Below are 20,651 nucleotides of genomic sequence, written 5' to 3'. Positions count from 1 at the left end.
CACATGCTAATAGGCTGATGCGAGTAAGGAGTTAAGCATGAAAGGACATAATGCATGAGGGTGTGTGGCTCTCACATTCCACCTAAAGGTTAGTCTAGCCGTAGTCCCAATAGGTGATAATACGTTATTTATCATTGTTGAAATGGTTCTTCCTACAGCAAGAGCGATAAGAATCAGTTAACAATGAAATACAAAAAACATTCATTTAAATATCCAAGGTTACTCATTAAAACGTCCTATTTAAAATGAGCTCAGTATTTAAGTGTATGAGAATTACAGAGACAGATAGGGCTAAACACGAGAAACATATTTCTGAGGACGATGTCAAGCTAGCAATACACGAATGGCAGTCTAGCAAAGCACTGGCACAGACAGGAAAGCAGCTGAACTCGACAAGGTCTTCCAAATTGTGCTGCCACAGAGGCTTGTCGAGGTATTTGAGGTGTCTTCGGAGACTGGATGGTTGACTCTTTCAGTGTAGGAAGCCACCCTTACAGTGTTTGTAAAGCCCAATAAAGACCCCACATCCTCTGGATTGTACCGCCCACTGCTCAGATGCTAAAGTGACTGCCAACAAACTCCTTCCACAGATGCCTTGGTTGATCCACCAGGGCCAATCAGGAGTCATACCTCCGCGAGCAGCATCGGCAAACATTAGGAGGCTCATGTGTGCGCTGCTGGGTATAGAGCAGCCACAGAAAGAGAGCAGGGGTGGCCCTGGACACGGAGAACACTTTTGACTCTATGTACTGGAAATACCTGAGGAGATTCCATGTAAAAAAGGGATTGGGGAATACATATGTAAGATTAAAGGGCTCATATGTAGGAATTAATGAGCAAATGCTAGGGTGAATGGGGCCTGCTCTAGAGAATTCAACCTTAGAAAGGGAATAAGGCATGGGTCTTTGATATCACTGCTGCTCTTCGCCCTAGAGAGAGCTACTCGGGAATCCATTACTCCCTCATATCAGAAATTAATCCTTGTACTTGGCCTTCAAGAGGCTTGTGAAAACTTGGTTGTTTGATAAATATGATTGACCTTTCCATGACTTGTATAGCACCTGATGTTTTTACAGTATCTTCTGTACAAAAGTTGTGTTATCCGAGGGCCTGGGTGTTACAAAAATCCTATAAATAAATAAATAATGATGCAGAATGAAATGGGTGGTAAAGAAATAGAGGTAAATGTTGTTGGATCAGTCATTTTGCTATTTGGGGCATGGTATGTATATGTTAAATACCTCTGGGTGACACTGGATGCGGCCCTGGGAATAGTAGATCAGTGTGAAATGTCAGGCTTAAAAATGGACTGGGCCAAATCTGAAACCTATAAATAGGCAGCTGGACAAAGAATCCCAGGCTTTCTCTAGTGGATAGCGAGGGGAGAGTTCCGCTAGTTGGAGATCGATGTAAATGTGCAGTGAAGGACATATGGAAGCCATTGCAGACATTGAAGCAAAAGGTAGAAAGGTGAATGGAGCTCCCCACTTCGCTAGTAGGGAGGACTGCTCTTTCTAAGATGGTGGTGCGACCTAAGCTGTTGTACCTGTTCACCAATATCCCTTACTGGCCAAAGCGCCTCTTCCAGTGAGGGGAATCATCAAGTGGTTAGTGCAGAAACATAAGGCAGGTAAAGGGCAGGGAAACCGTAGAGAAAACATGGTAAATATAGCATGAAACACAGGTAAGAGTTTGAGAGGTATGCAACTGTATAGCCTATGTATCCTATGTATGAAGCAAGGTACCTGCAGCAGCTCTACGCAGATCAGCGACATGGCACGTTTTAAGACACAAGACCCTTTTAGGAGAAAGACCATGAACAATGACTAATGTTTCCATATAGGGCCAACCTAAAGAACTGGTTAGTAGGAGCTGCACCAACCCTCCATATCACGAGTGCCGTTATGCTTTTACTAGTTTGTATGCCCTCTGATTACACACCATGCACAGCATTCAGAGAATTAGGGATAAGTGGTAGAAAGACCTCATGTCTTATTAGGATGTCACAAAGTTTGGCAGGAAGTGTGTGCAGAGACACAAGCGGTATCCTTGAATATGACATATCGAAAGGTACGCTAATATGCCACAATGACAAGGTCATTTATCATACCAAATGTGTAGTAATGGCCCTACTCACAGCATGGAGTTTATGCAGTGTAAATACCTTGACGCTACTTTTTACAACCTAATGTGGGCGTGCCCGGAAGTACAAGAGATTCCAACAAGCGTGGTACATGCTATTAGTGACGTTTTAGGGAAGAGAATCAAACTGGACCCAGTGCAAGTGCTACGGACGTGGGGTGAAGTTTCTGGACCCCCACTGTACAAAGTTGTGCAATCTGGCCTTGATAATGGCTAAAGAGCTGGATTGTGCTAACATGGATGCGAAAAAGGGGGTCCTAGCTATACTCATTGGGAAAGAGACCTGGCTATGTGCAATTGAAGGGAGGAGATTATACCTATTATGAACCTCTGCACATGCGCCACAGTGTCCTGTGGAATTCTGGGAACCATTCAAACAATGTATTAATCAAAAAGAAATGTAAATAAGCAATGAAGAGAAGAAGTAAATGCTGTGGATTTCAATGAGTGAGACCTAAGGACCGATAAAGGGGAGGGAGAGGGAAAGCTAGAAGAGAGAAGTGAGCAGAGACTTTGCACAGTAGGCGGAGACTAGAAGAGAGAAGTGAGCAGAGACTTTGCACAGTAGGCGGAGACTAGAAGAGAGAAGTGAGCAGAGACTTTGCACAGTAGGCGGAGACTAGAAGAGAGAAGTGAGCAGAGACTTTGCACAGTAGGCGGAGAGGCGAGGAGGTGCAAAGAAGGCGGGAAAAAGGAAGAGTGATGGCAGTGAAGTTTGCTTAGTGGTGCGCAAAGACACACCAAGCACGAAATGCAAAGTATCGTCGCACTAAGGACGGGGGCGAGACGTGATCAAATTTGAGAACGGATCCTACAAACTAAGTCTACTGACATCTTCATGTACAGTAAAGCAATCTGGGATGAACTGTGACATTTAAACCTGTTTTATCTTTTTGAAATGCACAGCGGTGGCATGGTGTAAAAACATTTAAAAAGGTATTCTGCATTTGTATACTGTGATCACAATCAATAATACCTGTCTATAATGGCTGAATTGATATTGTCTTGAGTTATCAAGGACTTTGGAAAATCTCTTTCCGTGTAGTCTTTCTTCAAACCAATCTGAGACAATTGCTCATTAGTTGTTGTTTTCCAGTCCTGTGAAAAGAAGTGAAATGAAAAGATAGTCAAACAAAGCGAGTTGCAGTTCAGTGTGTAATCAAAGTATATGTGACACAGATTTTGGCAATAAAGTGGGCTTCCTAATCCTTATTGGATGTTTTACAGCAGCATTGCCTAGGCCAGCATAGAGATGGTGGTGTGAGGAGTAAGGATAGGCATGTTGGAGAGTACACAACACAGAGGTGTAACCACAGCACTGCAGGGGGAATTCTAGAGCAGCAGAGGATGGCACACATGGTTTACTGTGTGCAAGTTGGGAATTCCCTCAGCTCTGTAACGTTTTCAAGCAATCCGCACAATTCCTACGAACCATGTATCGCCATGAAGCATTCTCTACACTGAGACAAAGTGTGGTGTCCCTCAGCAAGTGAGCAGCACCAATTCAGGGGAGCTCATGGATGTTTCCCCCAAGATTGATTTATAAACTGGACCTACAATCTGCATTTTAGTCAGGTGTTCTATGTGCCTTGCTCTTAGAACACACATCACTGGCAGAAATCACTCCCTGAGGAAGATACATTTTGTCCAGTAGACATAGTAAAAATTATAAATTGGTCCTATTTCAGGTAACAAATGTTACTAGCAAAAACGGATAATGGACGCCCCTAACAGATTGCAAACCAGGTAGAAAGTTCAAGTGCAACATGCTCATCTTGGCAACAGTACAATGACAAGAGACTTGAATTCAGTACCCGATAGGATCAACTCACCTAACCCATCCTCCCGAGGTATGTACATTGAGTACAATGAATCAGTAATAACAGGGACAGCAGTTATTAAAACAATACGAAGTTGGAGGCAAATGGCATGATATGTTTTATTATAGTTATAGTATGTCTTCCTGTTTGAGAAAGGGTATGCCCATATGTGGGTCCCTTGTTCGCTGCACCATATACAACATATCTGTACCTCACAGAGGTGGCCAGGCAAGAATGAAACATGTCTGGAGTTGCTTGTGTTCCAGTGAAGTGGGGACATGGCCTCATAGTTCGGACTGTACTTCTATTGATGGCAGTACCAGTCAGACTTGCATCCCCTTTCGTAATGGCTCCGACAGGCTAAATAATAGTGTTGTAGAAGGTTGCCCTGAGTACTGCCAGTGGTCATTATTAATGCAAAACCTTCCACACATCACATTGTTTGGTTTACACCCAGCGGGTGCACAGAAACCACCCTGGTTGACATCTGCAAAAACCTATTCAAATTATTAGATACTACCAAGTGTCTGTCTTAAGTTTATTTGATGTGTCAGCTGCACACGATACAGTGGAACATGACATCAATATCCACTGTCTCCAGAATGACCAACATATAGGGGGCTAGGCAGGCAAGTGTCTTGACTCCTCATCGAGAGTCCACTCCTACCAGGTCAAACACAAGCAGCTTGTTGCTGAACCCACCGTACCTCTTTGTGGTCTACCCAAGAATCTACAATATCCCCATGGCTACATAATGCATAAATTAAACCTTTGACCTCCCTCCTGGATCCCATGCATTGCCCTTGCCAATGCTATGAGACATCCAGATTCCTATTTATCTGAATGCTGACATTACCCCATCCAGTGCCATCACTCAGAACATCACCCCCATCTTCAAGCAGATGATAGAGAGCAGACTTCGACAGAATGGGAACAAGACTGCAGTAATTACGTTGAGCTTAAAAAACTGCCCGCCAGCTCCGTTCCCTTGGCTCATGTCTCTTGGTCCTCGCCCCAGACCTACACCACTAGAAAAAAACACTGGGAGCCGTGTTCGACTCCACTCTCTCTTTTTACGGCAACTTAAGGTAATGAATAAAAAATTCAATTTCCAGATAAAAGAGTTGGTGGAAGCGCTCATAATAGGACGGCGTGCGTAATATCATGCTAACAGGCACCAATTAGTCCAGTAGTGGGCTGCCAACTAATCTATGTGACAACAAAAGGAGACTATGGAGGTCATTACAACCCCGGCGTTAAGGGTTAACGACGGCGTTAACCCTTAACGCCGGATTCCCACTTTAACGCCTGCTTTTGGCAGGCGTTAAAGTCCATGGCGCTAACCCGCCATGGTACTAATTACGCCGCCGTAATATACGGCGGCGTAATTAGCGCCTTCCCCACTCCCATTATGCCCTATGGGGCAAAAATGGGAATGGGGAAGGGAAAATGGGAAATGGGGATTTACCGCCCCACTCACCTTGGAATGGGGCGGTAAATCCGCCATCCACCATGGTGTAAACGTAGTGCACTTAGCACCAAGGTTGTAATGACCTCCTATATCTCCCCTAGCCTGCACTCCTAACCCAACAGGCCCCACATAATTCAGGTCCAGAGACTGAATTATTTAACCACTACAGCCTTCAGATCATACAAAAAATGGCTAATTAGTAGTAAGCCACTTAAGAAAACCCACATTGCAGGGAAGAGAATGACCTCCACAGCTCCACAACATTGGAATTATCGACTATTTTGTCTGGGGGCAGCGACAGAATGACCCTAAATTCAAAAGCGACCTTGACATTTGATTGCTCGGCAAACCATACTTCTATCAAACAGATCCTACCAGGAACTCATTTAGCTGCTATAAGGGAGGCCTCCTCTCTCAGGTTCTGTAGAGGAGCAGGTGGATGCATTTGCCCTAGCTCTCCCGCCTCACCGCTGTCATACTGGAACAGCAGGAGAAAGGCTATATGTGGGACAACATATATTCCTATACCGCATCGAGTGTATGAGAGACGTTATGCACTCAGACAGCCATATAGAATGCACCCTCACATTGAGCCAGTGGAAGGATGCCACATGGGAAGATGTCAGCACGCACCTATGGACGTCATGGAACGTTAAAGAGAAATCTGGCGAGGGCAGAGAGACGTCATAAAGGGGATATATAAGCCTATGCTGAAACAATATGAAAATACTTAAGAAGTAACAATGTTGCTGAAGCACTAAGAGAAACATGTACCTAAAGCTAAAGTATTCATAGAAACAAAGATGAAGTAACTTACTGACCAATAACTGCAAATACGCAGTAACACAAGGTAGAAAGGAAACATATAGAGGGATGCTATAGAGGAATATATAACGTGGCAGGGACGGCCATGATAGGAAAATAGACGCTGGCTCATGTCGAATTCAACTAAGCACAGAGACAGATCAAGGCTGTAGAATTAGGAGATTTGGCAGAACAGCTTCATGTTCCGAACCGATGATGAGTCATGGTTGGCCCAGGAATAAGGATGCTATTTTAAGGGATAAGCACAGAGCACATAAGGAGTTACATGGAAAAGCTCTGAATGTGGGACATTCCTCATAGATTGAAGAAGAAGAAAATATACGCAAGAGCCAACTGTTGGTCAATTAAAAGTGTATGAAGTCTATGCAAGGTAGAGTGAGCAAGTCTATAGAGGCCAAGAGGAGTAACAGCAGCATACATAATTGAATCAAATGGCAGTAAATAGAAGGTCAAAATTGACAGATTCGTGGTCTCTTCGCATGTGACTCACAAGTCGAAAACAAGGGATATTCATTAGAGCCTCAGACGAAGGATAGTGGTGTCCTCACACTCCCTTGAATGTTCCAGGACAGTGAGCAGGCTACAAATGGAAGACTTTGGCTTATGGCTGACTGATGAGAGATGATGGACTAATTGGGAAAACGGAGAGTAGTCTGACGGGATTCAAACACCTACGTTTTGTTTCATGTACATGCTGCTGAGGAGCTGAAAGTCCAACGTTGGGATAGCATGTCAACCAATCAGTGGGTTTGAGGGACAACCTAACATACAATGTTTCATAGACCAATCCACTGCTATTCTGTCTGCTATAATCAGTACTGTACATATGTGGAGGTAGTTAAAGGCGTGCCCTACAGATAAGGGGTAGCAAATGATGCACTTATCCTTTCTTTAACCAATCCCTACCCTCAATAGGTTTTGTATTTTGCCAAGTAGAATGACATCATAGATGACACACATTGGGGTATAAGACCTTTGCATAATCAAGGTTAGTTGTGACAGTGAATGCACAGTCTGACGCCTGTCAGTTCCCCCTGCTTTATTAAATGAGAATAAAGTAGCACTTTGTCATATTCCTTGAGTCTGTCCGATTATTTGGTCTGAGATCATTATTTGTAATTCCATCTAGCATAAAAGACGCTTCAAGGTGCTAGAGCACAGTTCCCTAACTTTGGTGTTGCTTTTAATGCCCGATATCCTTGAAGGGCAACTCTGAGTGTATAATGATCATTATAATGCACCTGTATTGTTCCTCTCCACCACCCTATTTAGGAAACTGCTAAACCCTAACCAAAGAACAGAACCAAATCATCTACTCCTTAAAACTAAACTGTTCATGCAGGCCTTGCCCTAAGGATTGGCCCCATAAACTGTAAAGGCTATACCTGTAGCCAGGGATCCACAGTTATCATTTGACAGTTTTCCTGCCTATTATAAACCTATATACCTGCATATCCCTTGCATAACAAAGTATTATGAGTTGGTTGCAAAGCAACCATTTTAACCCACAAAATAGTACATTTGAGGACCCTGAGGGCCTACTCACTTCTTTCCCCTTATATCATCCTCCCAGGTGGCCATGGAAGGGCCGTCACTGTTAGATCCAGACCCTCGGGGTGGATGTGAGAGGGAGAATCACCTAGGTAAGGCAGACTTAGGGAGTGGAGGTAAGACACCTAAAGGTGAGACATGGTATCCCCCTTTCCCTTTACAGTCTGAATATCTGAATACCTAAGCATTTATAGGCTGTTGTTGGTACCTTCCCTGCCTTCACTACAATGTCAAATCATAATAGCCATTATGGAAGTACTGTGACGAGGAGGAGGCAACTAGGAGGAGGGAAGAACAACCAAACCAACACTAAGCGGTCTACTTTCTTTGTGACTGATCAGTATGGTCGGAGATTTAAAAGACAGACGAGTGACCCAGAAGGGCAGAGAGTGTCTGCAGTGGAAGCGGAGTTGGCGGCGAGCAGACGGTGTGGTGAGCGAGGCGCTGGAGAACCAACAGCAGCAGGAGCAGACATCTTGCAGCGGAAGGCATGGCTGGTGGCAGGCGGGGTCCTGTTGGATACTATATCGAGGAGGCAATACCAGCACTGCGGGACCGTGCATGGAGAAGCGATCTGTCAGAGACGCCGCTGGGGGATAGCGAAGCCATGGTGTGCCGCCGGTTAGGAGCAGAAGCGTGATGGATAGGAACCTCCCTCCACCGCCGTGGAAGCATCTGGTGAGTCTGCCTGAAGGGAAAAGGGACCCTGTGTACAGCGAACAGGCTAACAAGCAGATGCACATTTATTTTGAATAATGACCCGATAGAAAATTGCTGGGAAAACTCTTAGTCAAGAGACTTTACAAATATTGTTGATACAAGTGTTTATCCACATTGATGATACAAGTGAATTCCAAGGACTGCTAAAATTCAAAGAGAGAGCACAGGGAGGTTTGATAGCAGGGAAGTGTACTAGAACACTGTGATAAAACCTCTGATCATAAAACGTGAAAAGTAGTTGAAAAAAGATTGATTCAAGTGCTATTACGAAGCTGAAACTGTGATAAAATATCTATATATATGCAGCAGATCCCAAAAGGTGTATTGGTTGCATGGCCTGTACTGGGTGGACCTGTGGTCCGACAAATGCGCCTAGACTGAGGATACACGCCTGGTGAAAAGGCCATCTCAAACAAAAAGGAGATATTGGTTGAGCTGGCAAGAAGCTACTAGGAAAAGACTGGTGCTTTGTGAACTATGTGAAACCAAGGAAAGTTGTGTTATATACCTCTGAAACAACAAGAAGGGCTGGTACGCACCCTTTGCTTGTTGAGGGCAATATAATTCCCTTTTGGAACCTTACCAGAGTTATATGGGGGAGGGAATGCCCCAAGTCTTTATGACCGGTGTTGAACTCTTGGGGAAGGGACCCCAAGACTGGTTTGGAACTGTTTTGAACTTGGGTAAGTGGAAGCTGACAATAAGCCGGAAGCTGGAAGAAGCTCAGACATTTATTTTGAACACTTTTATTTTCGCTGCTGACATTCCTGCAAATTATTTATCTTTGGTTGTGAGGGCAAGTATAGGTTTTGGACACAGACAGAGCTTTCATTGTTTGACATTGACTACCCTTAGTTTTTTTTCAGGTAGGGAAATCCCACCTTAGCATAGGGCAAGTTAGGCCTTACTCCATCCTGACCTTTAAGAAAATAAATAATGTTATTAGAAAATGTAATCTGTTGTCTGTGTCTTACTTCATGATCCCTTCACATACACAAAATACCTTGTCATGAGTAAAAGGTACAAACCTTCTGAGAATAGCCAACAGCCACAGGCATTGGGTAAAATTGTTGCCTCTTAGTTATGGAATAAAGATTTTGATCCTTCTTATGGTTGTACTTGCTCCAAATTCTATATTTTACACATCTACGTACATACAATATTCACATAGCAGCATCTAATGTAATGTTTTCTTTCAGATTAAATGTTTTAAAAATGGTCATGTCTAGTCTAATGAGTCAAAAATCACAAAACCGTTACATCCCTTGGTACGTGACATGTGTTCTGTGCCATATTTGGCTTCAACCCCTACTGTACATATATTACACAAATATAAGTATCCCCACATCCTACATCATTGCCTTTATGATACCTGTTAGGAAGGCATGGTATCAAACAGTGAAGACAGACACAAGTGATCACAGTTCAAGAGTGTTTATTGAACTTCAATTGGGTTTGACTAACGCCTATTTAATCCTAAATCTAAAGATGGATGCAAGCTACGACCATCAAATAATAATAAACGCAGTCCTAATAGAGTCTGGTCAAAATAAAAGGGCCTATACTAACAAACCTATTGCCAATCCTTACTTCTAAATACAAATGATGTGGGAAACAATGTTATACAAAAGAAAAGTGTTCAAGAAATGATATGTCAGGGGGCGTGGCTAGCTGCGGGATGAGAAAGACGTAGGTCTCCTCGGCTCCCGCGACTGCAGCAAATATCCTGATAAAATAGCCTGAAATTCGACGACATAAGAGCTGATAACAACCCCGTAGGGTGTCGGAAACCCTTGGGCACAAACGAGGCGTAGAGCAGAGGAAACCGCAGCCGATTCCAAGAAATACGACCACGAGAAGTTTCAAGGCGATCGACATCCAGCTTCCAAAATGGCCGCCGGTGCGCACGGACGAACGCCCTGAAGTGAGTCCGTGCGGCATCGGAATCCAGCCTGTTAATGTTCCGCAGTCGACATCGGAGGAAGAGAGTGGTCCCGGCAGGGCGGTGTCCCTCCCAACAGGCGGACTATAGCAGACCAGTGCTGAGGTGAGAGCGGAGCGCGTATCCACCCGCGTGGGACGCCGCGACCCCCGCCAACAGCACCGCTACTCGAGAACGAGGGGTACCCTTCCCATGCGACCCAGCATGTGAGGCAAACCTGTGAGCCACGGACGGGGAGGTGGTGCCAGAGCGGCTGGGCGGCGTGGGCGAGTATTCCCCCCCGAGGTCTGCTCCAGGAGGCGAGTGTTCCCCCCCCAGCTCTGCTCCAGGAGGCAACGGCGTGCAAGACAGGCCAAGCACACAGTCCCATATGCAGCTAGTGATATCGGTACCATGGGGAAAGACAAGGCAAGGAAACTTCCCACACAAAGCAGGATGGATCAGTATACCATCCAACCGCCCCTGGCGGCAGACCCCCATCCGCAATCCGCGGACGAGATGGAAACGGACCAGGGAATTTCATTGAAGGACATTATGGCCGCGATAGCCGATTCCCGCACATCAATGGAGCAGAAAATGGACGGGATAAGCATGGATGTATCCCTCCTCCGACACTATCTTCAAAAGCTAACAGCACGCACCGGGGAAGCGGAACATTGCATATCCAACACAGAGGATAGAATGCATAATATGCAACAGCAGCTCCAAAACGTAACAACCAAACTGATGGTACTGGAGGACAGAATTGAAGATGGAGAGGGCAGATCAAGGCGTAACAACGTGCATATACTCGGTATACCTGAGAAGGCCGAAGGCCCCTGCATGGAACTTTTTCTAGAACAATGGCTGACTTATCTGTACGAGCCAGACACCTTCTCCAAGTTCTTCTCCATTGAGAGGGCACACAGAGTGCCCACGGGCAGAGCTCCACCCGGTGCACCTCCACGCACGATAATTGCAAAATTCTTAAATTACAGGGATCGCGATGCCCTACTGCAACATGCGCGCGCAAAAGGCGCCGTCACATTCAACGGTTCCAAAATTGCCTTTTTTCCCGACTACACCAGGGAAGTGCAAAAGGCGAGACATTCCTTCGACCACCTCAAAAAACAACTGCAAACAATGGGGGTGAAGTAATGCCTGCTCTTCTCTGCGCAACTCAAGATTTATCATAAAGGGACAACAGTCCACTTCAATGATTCCAAGGAGGCTTGGCGCTGGGCTGAACAAAACATAGACAGAGACTGGTCGACCCCCCGTGACAACAGGGGAAGGAACCGAAGGCCTCCACCAGACCAACAGTGGGAGGTCCGCCAACCACCAGCGCAGAACCCACCGGAAGAGCAGGGAGGCTGACCACTGCCCGAGGCCTGCCAGATGCCCAAGGTCCCGTTGGGTCACCCAGGTTGAGCTACTGTTTTACTCTGTCTACACGCACATTCGCAACAGTAGGCTACACACACTTACCTGATGCCGTCGCGGTATGCCCCAAGACCGCGACGCAAGGAGAGCCCCCTCCACGGGTATTATTCGTGGCGGTTTTCCCCCTAGCCACCCCGCAAGAGAGGGCTCTCTCCCCCTGGGATCCAAGCCGGGGGAGGCTACCTATACTTGAAGTTAAGTTAAACGCATGTAAGGTGTCCAGTTGACACCGGTGGTTTTTGTTCGGGCGACCGATGCTTCTGGTTGGGAGGAGTATGGGGAGGGGGTTGGGGATTTGTTAAGTTTAGTTACAGACAGGACCCGTCAAACGCAAAGGATGATAAGGCTAGATAAGACAGAGTTCGCCTACGGGCATATCTGCAGCTGGCGTATAACACCGTCAGTGGCAACACAGGCAGTGATCATCACGAGCACCCATGGCATCACATAGTGGTAGTAGCTACGCTCTCAGAACACTGAGGCTCATGACTTGGAACGTTAATGGGCTGGGCAGTGCAGTCAAGCGTCGGCCGGTGCGGCAATTTCTCAACAGGCGGGGGGCTGACATAGTATTCCTGTCTGAGACCCATCTTGCGGGCACAGACTGTACCCTATTCAGACGCACAAACTACAAGCTGGCACTTCACTCAGGTTTTGCGATGTCTCAAGAGGGGTCATGATCCTGGTACACAAAAACCTCCCCTTCCACCTCACGACGGTGACCCATGACACAGGCGGCAGATATGTGTACGCGACAGGCAAGCTATGGGATCACTCCATCGCTCTGATAGCTACCTACACACCCCCTACCCTACTTGAGCCGCTGCTTACTGACATTGCCCCGTTAATCGCAAACGACACATCCAACCTCATGATCCTGGGAGGTTTCTTTAATGAAGTCATGAACGTAACCCTTGATAGATGACACTTGAGGAATAGAAAGCCCAATGTTCCCACCAGACTTGCCACGTTTGCCAATGCACTAGGCCTATGTGACGTGTGGAGAGAACTCCACCAGGACATAAGAGCATACCTCTTTCCACTCAGGGGCACATGCCTCGCTCTCCAGGCTAGATTATTTCTTCATCCCAGCAACTGATTTACATAGGGCGCAAGAAATAAACATTCTTCCCCGAGGCATCTCTGACCACTCCCCATTAGAACTGACACTCATAACATCCAGGCGGATTCCACTGCCGAGCTGGCACCTAAATAGCTACTACCTGGGTGACCCTGAGCTTGTGGACAAGCTACAGGAGACAACCAATACATACTTCGAGCTCAACTCACAGACGGCAATGAACCCAGGAACACTGTGGGAGGCCTACTAGACGGTGTTAAGAGGCGAACTGATATCGTGGACGACCGTGAAAAATCACTGGAGCAAGACTCTTGAGGCCGAACAACAGGTCAAGCAAGCAGAGGAGAGGCACATAATTGAGGACACACCGGCCTCGAATCGGTCATTGCTACTGCCACAGAAAAAGCTGCAAAACATAGCGATGGACAATGCGAAACAAGTGCATACTGCAATGCGGGCGAGAATTTATGAAACAGGTGACAAGGCTGGCAAGATGCTGGCTTGGCTGGAAAGGATGGAGCAGGGACGCAGTCATGTCCGAAGGCTCGAGACACGAGGACCGAATCCAGGGGTGACCGATCAGGAAATAAGCCAAGGCTTCGCGGATTATTACGCTGAGTTGTACAGAAAGCCCACGACACAGATGGACGTCACAATCATGGAACAAATTAACATCCCCACCGTAACGGAAATGCAACTGCAACTGCTGGAGAGGGAGATCACAGAAGAGGAGATCCTAAGTGCCATGTCGAGCCTCCGATCCGGTAAATCCCCAGGACCTAACGGCTTCCCGGTTGAGCTATGGCAAAAGGTGGGGACCAATGTGGTGGCCCCCCAACTACTCCAAATGTACCAACATGCGCTAGAAGAGGGCATTCTCCCACCAGATCTGCGAGAAACAACAATAATAGTGATACCCAAGCAAGACAAGCCCCAGGAAAGATGCAGCTCATATAGGCCCATCTCACTCATCAATAGCGAAACTAAAATTCTGGCGAAATTACTTGCCAAACGCCTGCAGCAGGTTATTCCCACCCTGATACATCCGGACCAGTGCGGCTTCTTGCCCCAGAGATCAACACGTATGAACCTCCACAGGCTATATTCGGCCCTGGAAAGGGCCAACAGCATACAGGGCCTGCTAGCCCTGCTAGCAATTGACTTCGAGAAGGCCTTCGACTCGGTGAGATGGGAGGCCATCTGGACCATAATGCAACGCATGGGCTTCGGTGAGAACTTTATGAAGTGGGTGCGCCTGTTGTACGAATCCCCGGTGGCCAGGACCAGAGTTAATGGCTGGCATTCGGACCTCTTCAATCTGGGGAGGGGCACAAGACAGGGCTGCCCGTTGTCGGCCATGATTTTTGCTATCGCCATCGAACCACTGGCAATCCTCTTGCGAAACACGCCAACCTGGGAAGGCTTCCGTTGGTCCGAGACCTGGGAAGACAGAATATCTCTCTATGCAGATGACCTTCTCATATATCTGAAAGACCCGAGCAATGCCTGTCCCAGAGTCATGCACCTGTTAGAGCAATATGAGGCATTCAGCGGATTGCGAGTGAACTGGTCCAAATCCATCCTCTTCCCTCTAGGGGACACCTCCTTGGCAAACTTGACGGCTGGTCCTTACCAGATTGAAACAGAACAGTTCAAGTATCTGGGGATACGTATCACGAAGCATTTGACTGAATACACAACTCTGAATCTCTCCCCCCTCATAACAAGATTTGCAGAAGATACTCTCCATTGGATCTCCTTGCTATGGGCAGAGCGACCCTGTTCAAAATGATTGCCCTTCCTAAATTCTTATATATCCTGCAAAATGTGCCATTATACATTCACCAGCGAGAATTTCACAAAATAGAGTGCACCCTTCGGGAGCTGCTATGGGGCGGGAGGACACCCACGAATTGCTCTCGCCACGCTCATAAGGTCTATCTGGGAAGGAGGCATTGGACTGCCCAGGATTCAGTCATATTACTGGGCCAGCCAGATGGTGGTAGTAAATGATATTCTCCACGGAGACGGAAGCCTCCCACATATCAAAGGTCTTATCTGTAATGCCACGACCACGCCTGTAGAGCATCTGGATGGAGGCCTGAACCGCACATCACATACGGATATGGCAACGCATATAGTGAGAATATGGAAAGAAACACATCGGTACCTAGGATGGGGCGGGAAGCTAACGCTGGCACAACCCCTATGCAACAATTGCAACTTTCCCGAAATAAGAAAGCTGCCCAGATGGCCTGAGTGGGCCCAGCAAGGAATCGCCAGTATAGGAGATGTGGTTCACGAGGACAACCTGGTACCATTCGAGACATTGCGTGAAAAGTTCTCCCTCCCAGACACAGACAGGTATCACTATATGCAGCTGAAACACGCTTGGATGACCCACAGACACATAACACGAGACATGCCGGAAAGCTCCCCATTAGAGAGAAACATAGTTTTGGACCGGGTGGACCGGAAAGTCACCTCTACCATGTACAATGTGATAACATCCTTTGCGACACCGGAACTAACCAGCTTGAAGACAAAGTGGGAACGGGATGTGGGTCCCCTTCAACCGGAGGACTGGGTGGAGGCCCTGATGTACCTGCGAGAAACGACCATTTCCTCAAGACTTAGACTGGTCCAACTGAAGATCCTGCACCGCACCTATTACCCAAGAGTGGCTCTCTTCCGCTGGGGCAAATCCTCGGACGCACGATGCCTACGCTGCAAAAGTGAAGAAGGTACCTTTTTCCATATTTTGTGGGAATGTAGGAGGATACAGCAGCTCTGGCAGAGATGCTGTGATAAACTGTCTAGCGCTATAGGTAAAGAGATACAGGGATGCCCAAAACTCCTTCTCCTGGGGATCTCCAGTGACACTGACCTTTCCCGTTATGAGAAATTGTTCTGGTCGACTGCGATAGCAGTTCTCAGGCGGTACATTGCGCAACTGTGGGGATCGGAACGTACGCCAAGCTTTGAACAGTGGGTCACAGATGTGGACATATGCGCTATAATGGAACATAGAGTGTACGCGGCGAGGGGTTGCCCGCAGAAAGCGGACAAAATATGGAGAAGAAGGTAAGAGGCTAGCTAAAGGACAAGGATGGCTCCACAGCCTCTGTGACTGAGAGTTGCCCCGGGAGAGTGGGGGAAATGCCTCTGCCGAGAATAGCCTATCCCACGAGGTCATCTGTTGTCAAGTTGACGGTCTGTCGGACCATGGTCCCGGAAGTTGAGTTTTTGAATGTTTTTTGTTTCTTCATTGTCTCTCTCTCTCCACATCCTATCACATGTACCTGGAAATGTAGATTTTGCATATGTTCCCCTCCCCTCCAGTCCACCCCTTTCCTTCCCTTCCGCTATTGTCCCAAACTTTCCCCCTCCTTTCCCACATCCCTACCCGGTATTGCAGAGAGATAAGCGTAATGTTGTTTTATGTTTAAAATCAATAAAATCTTTGATAAAAAAAAGAAATGATATGTCAGGATAGTTGAGCCGTGAGCTTCCCTTCCCCACGTTTTCAGCACGGGACAAAGACAGCACACTCGAGCTTAGCAGATACTCTGACTTTTCTAGCGCGAGGATTCAGTTCAGAATCTCAGTATCAGGACCTTCTGTGCCAAAGTCTCTTTACCATTCAAAGTCTCTCATTTCAGAGGCCCTGATGCTCCAAAAAAAATATTCAAAGTTAATTTCTCTTCAGGATGCTCCTATGAACAACTTCTTGGGTTATTCAAACAATCGCTCAAAGTTCTTTTCTCTTCAGGATTCTCCTATGCACAACATCTCGGGTGATTCACTGTTAACCCCAGGTCCCCCACCGCCGGGCACAGACCCACTTTAACACAAAACCTTCTGTTGGTCTCCCTTCGCCGGGCTCAGACCAAATTTATCTAATTTTTCAAATCTTCTTTACTATATCAAAATTGAAGACCAGTCGACTGTGCGCAAGATTTGGCAGGACAACTTTGATTCACAATTCTTTGTTCTCTTCTTATCACTTTCTTTACTATGTCAAAATCGAAGACTTTCGACTGTGCATGGGATTTTGCTTTACCCGTTGCAGGACCACTTCAATTCAAATTCTTAGCTAGATACCTTATAGAACCCTGCGATTGAGCACCCACGCGGTGCTGCACCACTATGTCAAAGTTATCATATCAAATTCTCCTCAAAGTTCAAACACTCATCAGCAAGTCAACTTTACTTCCGTCTTTTATCACACACGTTTTATCAATGTTCAAGCCAGCGCTCACCATACAATGTTGCTGCTTGCTACCTTGGGTTCAACACAGACCGGTCTTGTATCGGTCTCCCCAACTCACCGGTTGTGTTGATTTCTCTGACACTGCCTTGTTCTTGGAGCGAAGGACGGTACCACGGCGGCTGCTGCTTCTCCCCACCTTGATTAGTGACGCAGGAGGGCCCTGGGTATCTGCGACACACAATACAGGATTCTTCAACCTGGTTTCCTTTTCTTATGCTTTCTAATCTCGAGGGTTCTTGAGAGCAACGGTTTCTTGTCAGAAAGGTCAAGGGAACTTCCCTCCCTGCGATCCTCTCCTGCTTTGCCATCTTTCTTCTCTTGTTCAGCTGCCATCTTGAAACTGCTGTTTCCTCGTGTGCTTTGCCTCACTCAGAGTCTGCTTTCGTGCCCTGCCTTTTATCCGTGTGGGGAAGCTTAATGGAAGTCAGGTGTGAGTGATGGTCAGTAATTGCCTGACCTCACCTGACTATTGTATTGGGACACGTCAGGTATCCTATTCGGGTGTTAGCCTGTTTTCTCCCAGAGCGGGCTGTTCGTGTAAAAGTGTTTATGCAGGAAAGCGGGGGGCGGTAAAGTTCCTATGTATCCTATCTGATAGGATGGGTTAAAGGTGTTACAGGAAAGAGAGGGATACTGCGTCTCACCATCTGGTGTCTCACTCCCCAAAGACCCCTTACCCAGGCGATCCTCCCGCACTGGTCCACCTCCAGGGTCTGGATCCAAAGGTGATGACCATGCCCTGGCGACCTGAGAGAGGGAGATACGCGGGGACTAGTGGGTGAGAAACCTTCTGGTTTCTCACACACCTTAATCAAATATTACTAATTTGTCACAGTTTCTGCAGAGAAACTAAGAACTATATCCCTCATTGAAGGTTTAGTGGAATCTGATCCACCATTAGCATATGGTGTAACAACTGTTACTACATGCAGTAATATTGGGACCCTAGCTAAAATATCTGGGGATTATTATTAACAGATTTGTAGAAATACATATGGCATTTCATAACATCTGCATCTATTTTTTAAATCCATATACACTGTGACGAATCTAGGGAATTTGTCCCTTCTCCCCAAAGGGGAGGCTCCCCCATTCTGACTAGGGAGGTGAGCCCGCTCCGCAAGACCCTCCCTACGGGCCTGTGCAAGCAGGACCTCATTGGGAATGACTCCATCTTCGGGAACGAGGACTCCCCAAGTGTAAGGAAAACCCCAGTAAAATCTGTACTCTCTGCCTATAGGAGGGCCACAGAAGTTGCAAAGGTGATAAATACTTTTTGTTTGCATTATGCCACTGTTGAACCCTCTGCAGAGTCACTATCACATAATAAACTATACGTCGCCACTCGTTACAAAGACTCATATAAAAGCAACAAGTCTTCACCTGGAGGGGGGTCTCCCTGACGCTAAGTCGAATGGCAGGGGAGGAAACGCGTAGAGCGGATGTTGCCGCTTCGCGGAATGATGGAGGCTGTACCACGTGGGAAACTTGGTGGGCCTGGTGCACACAAAACCTTGCCGAATCCGAATCCGGAAACATCGGGAACGAGAGAGAGAGAAAGAGAGAATCATGGGCACTGACACCAAGAAGGCCATCATGACAGGAAACACTAACAGGGCTGACGGAAACAAACACCGCTGATAGCAGACTCACTGACCCTCCCTGGCAGATGCACCACGAGAGAACAGGTACACAAACCATTCAGGAAGTAGGGAGGCGAGCGGTTGAGTGCTGCGGGGAAGACCAAACCCTGCCACAGATAGACAAGAGAAGCCCAACGGCTAGTGAGCCAGTGACCAACCTGAGCAAGAACCAAAGGAAAAGACTAACAGCCTCATTCCGAGTATGGGGGAGTGGTAAAAAAGTGGCAGAATTACTGCCACTTTTCCCACACCCCCAATCTCCAGGTTTGGCCTTGGAGTTGATCCTCCAATTTACCACCGAAAAATGGCAAAATCAGCAGAATTTGAGCAGGCAGAATTACTGCCATTGTCACGGCTGTCAATTTCACAATGAGTGTAAATGGTAAATTTGGCACACAGAGGTACTAAGCCATCCGCTCACCTTGGCGATTGTAGACTCCAACCGGAAGACTCAAAGCAGATAGGAAGATTACCCTGAATAAATCCTGACACCTCCGCCCGAGGTAAAGTAACCCGGGTGAGGAAGCAGGATTCCCAGGGAAACCCTCTAATGGGAAGAAAACCCTGGACGACTTCCAAGCACGGTGGTCCAGTTGACGGCAGTGGATAGGACAGCTCCGGCAGGAACCCTCAATGGTAACCTCAGAAATCTGATCTGTCGATTTGAACAAGGGAAGAAGCAGAGGAAAGTTTAGAGGAGAGCGCCAGGTAAGAAAAGAAATAAAGAGGTAATGGAAAGCTTCTCACCATCCGAAGATGGATTAGGAGTGATATCCGGAGCTTAATGGAGTAGGAGAGCTTCGGGAGAATCTAGATCGGGATAAATGGGAATAAGACACTGCGGTAGAGGTACGAGAGCCCCTAAAGAGCGGGAGACTTACTCAGCTGGAAGGGAGGCAGAGACGGGAATCAAAGGAGAGTAATCCGTGGAACCGAAGGCGAGCGGGATGAACGGGGATGGAGAAACCGGGGAGAACACTCTACAGAGGATCGAAAAAGACAGGTAAATCAGAATTGTTAGTTTGAAGAGAAAACAAGTGAGTTAGGAGAGAGAGATTCAGTAGCGAACTCACGGAGCGCCAAAGGCAGAAGCGACGCAAATTGCCGGTCGCTTGGTTTCCGTATAAAGGGTCACATGATCTCCATGCCACACGTGATCGTCTGTTCGCACGGTATGGGAGCGTGCAACAACTAGACCGCTGCTAGTCGGATGAGGAGAAAGGGAAACCACCCGCCTAGCGGGATGAGTAATCAAGGCACCACACAGACGGGTTCGAGCCCATATAGACCACTTGCGATGAGGTGTAACAGCCATGGTAATTCCACTGAAATCCCCATGGAGTCCTATGGAATCCAAAGAATGGAGACTAACACTGCCTACCACCACTTGATCCAGTGGTAAATCTTGCGGACCAAGTGGCGGTAATGGTAATTCTGTTTTGCGGTATTCTGGCAGATTTACTGCTGGAATACCGCCAGATTCGTAATGAGGGCCTAAGAGCACTGAAAGCCAAGAAAACCATATTGAAAAGTACCAAAATGAGAAAGGGGCGCCAACCCCGCCAGAGAGAAACGAGAGAAGCCCCTGGGTTAGAGAACCTGTGGACAGCCAGTACATGGGCAGAGGTGTCCCAAGAGACACAAGGACTGATGCCAATACTGAGGCCAAGAGAGCCATAGAAATGAATTGAGAGGTGCATCGCCCACGCTACTGCAGAGGGTGAATGCTCGAATGAGCAAGTTGGGTCTTAAGATAGAGCA

At 47.1% G+C, this 20,651-nt stretch overlaps 1 protein-coding gene across 1 annotated transcript in view; it reads right to left on the bottom strand.

Moving 5' to 3' along the window:
* The window catches only part of CFAP95 (cilia and flagella associated protein 95), a 244,276-nt gene that overhangs the window by 150,561 nt on the left and 73,064 nt on the right, over nucleotides 1-20,651 (bottom strand). The window contains exon 3 of the mRNA XM_069625791.1: nucleotides 3,119-3,240. Within this exon, the coding sequence (XP_069481892.1) occupies nucleotides 3,119-3,240 (122 nt within the window). The remainder of the gene's footprint in view (nucleotides 1-3,118; nucleotides 3,241-20,651) is intronic.

This window comes from Ambystoma mexicanum, chromosome 6p (assembly GCF_040938575.1).
Source record: "Ambystoma mexicanum isolate Mex_15411 chromosome 6p, UKY_AmexF1_1, whole genome shotgun sequence".
NCBI classification, from domain to species: domain Eukaryota; kingdom Metazoa; phylum Chordata; class Amphibia; order Caudata; family Ambystomatidae; genus Ambystoma; species Ambystoma mexicanum.
This window is presented reverse-complemented; position numbering and strand designations above follow the sequence as displayed.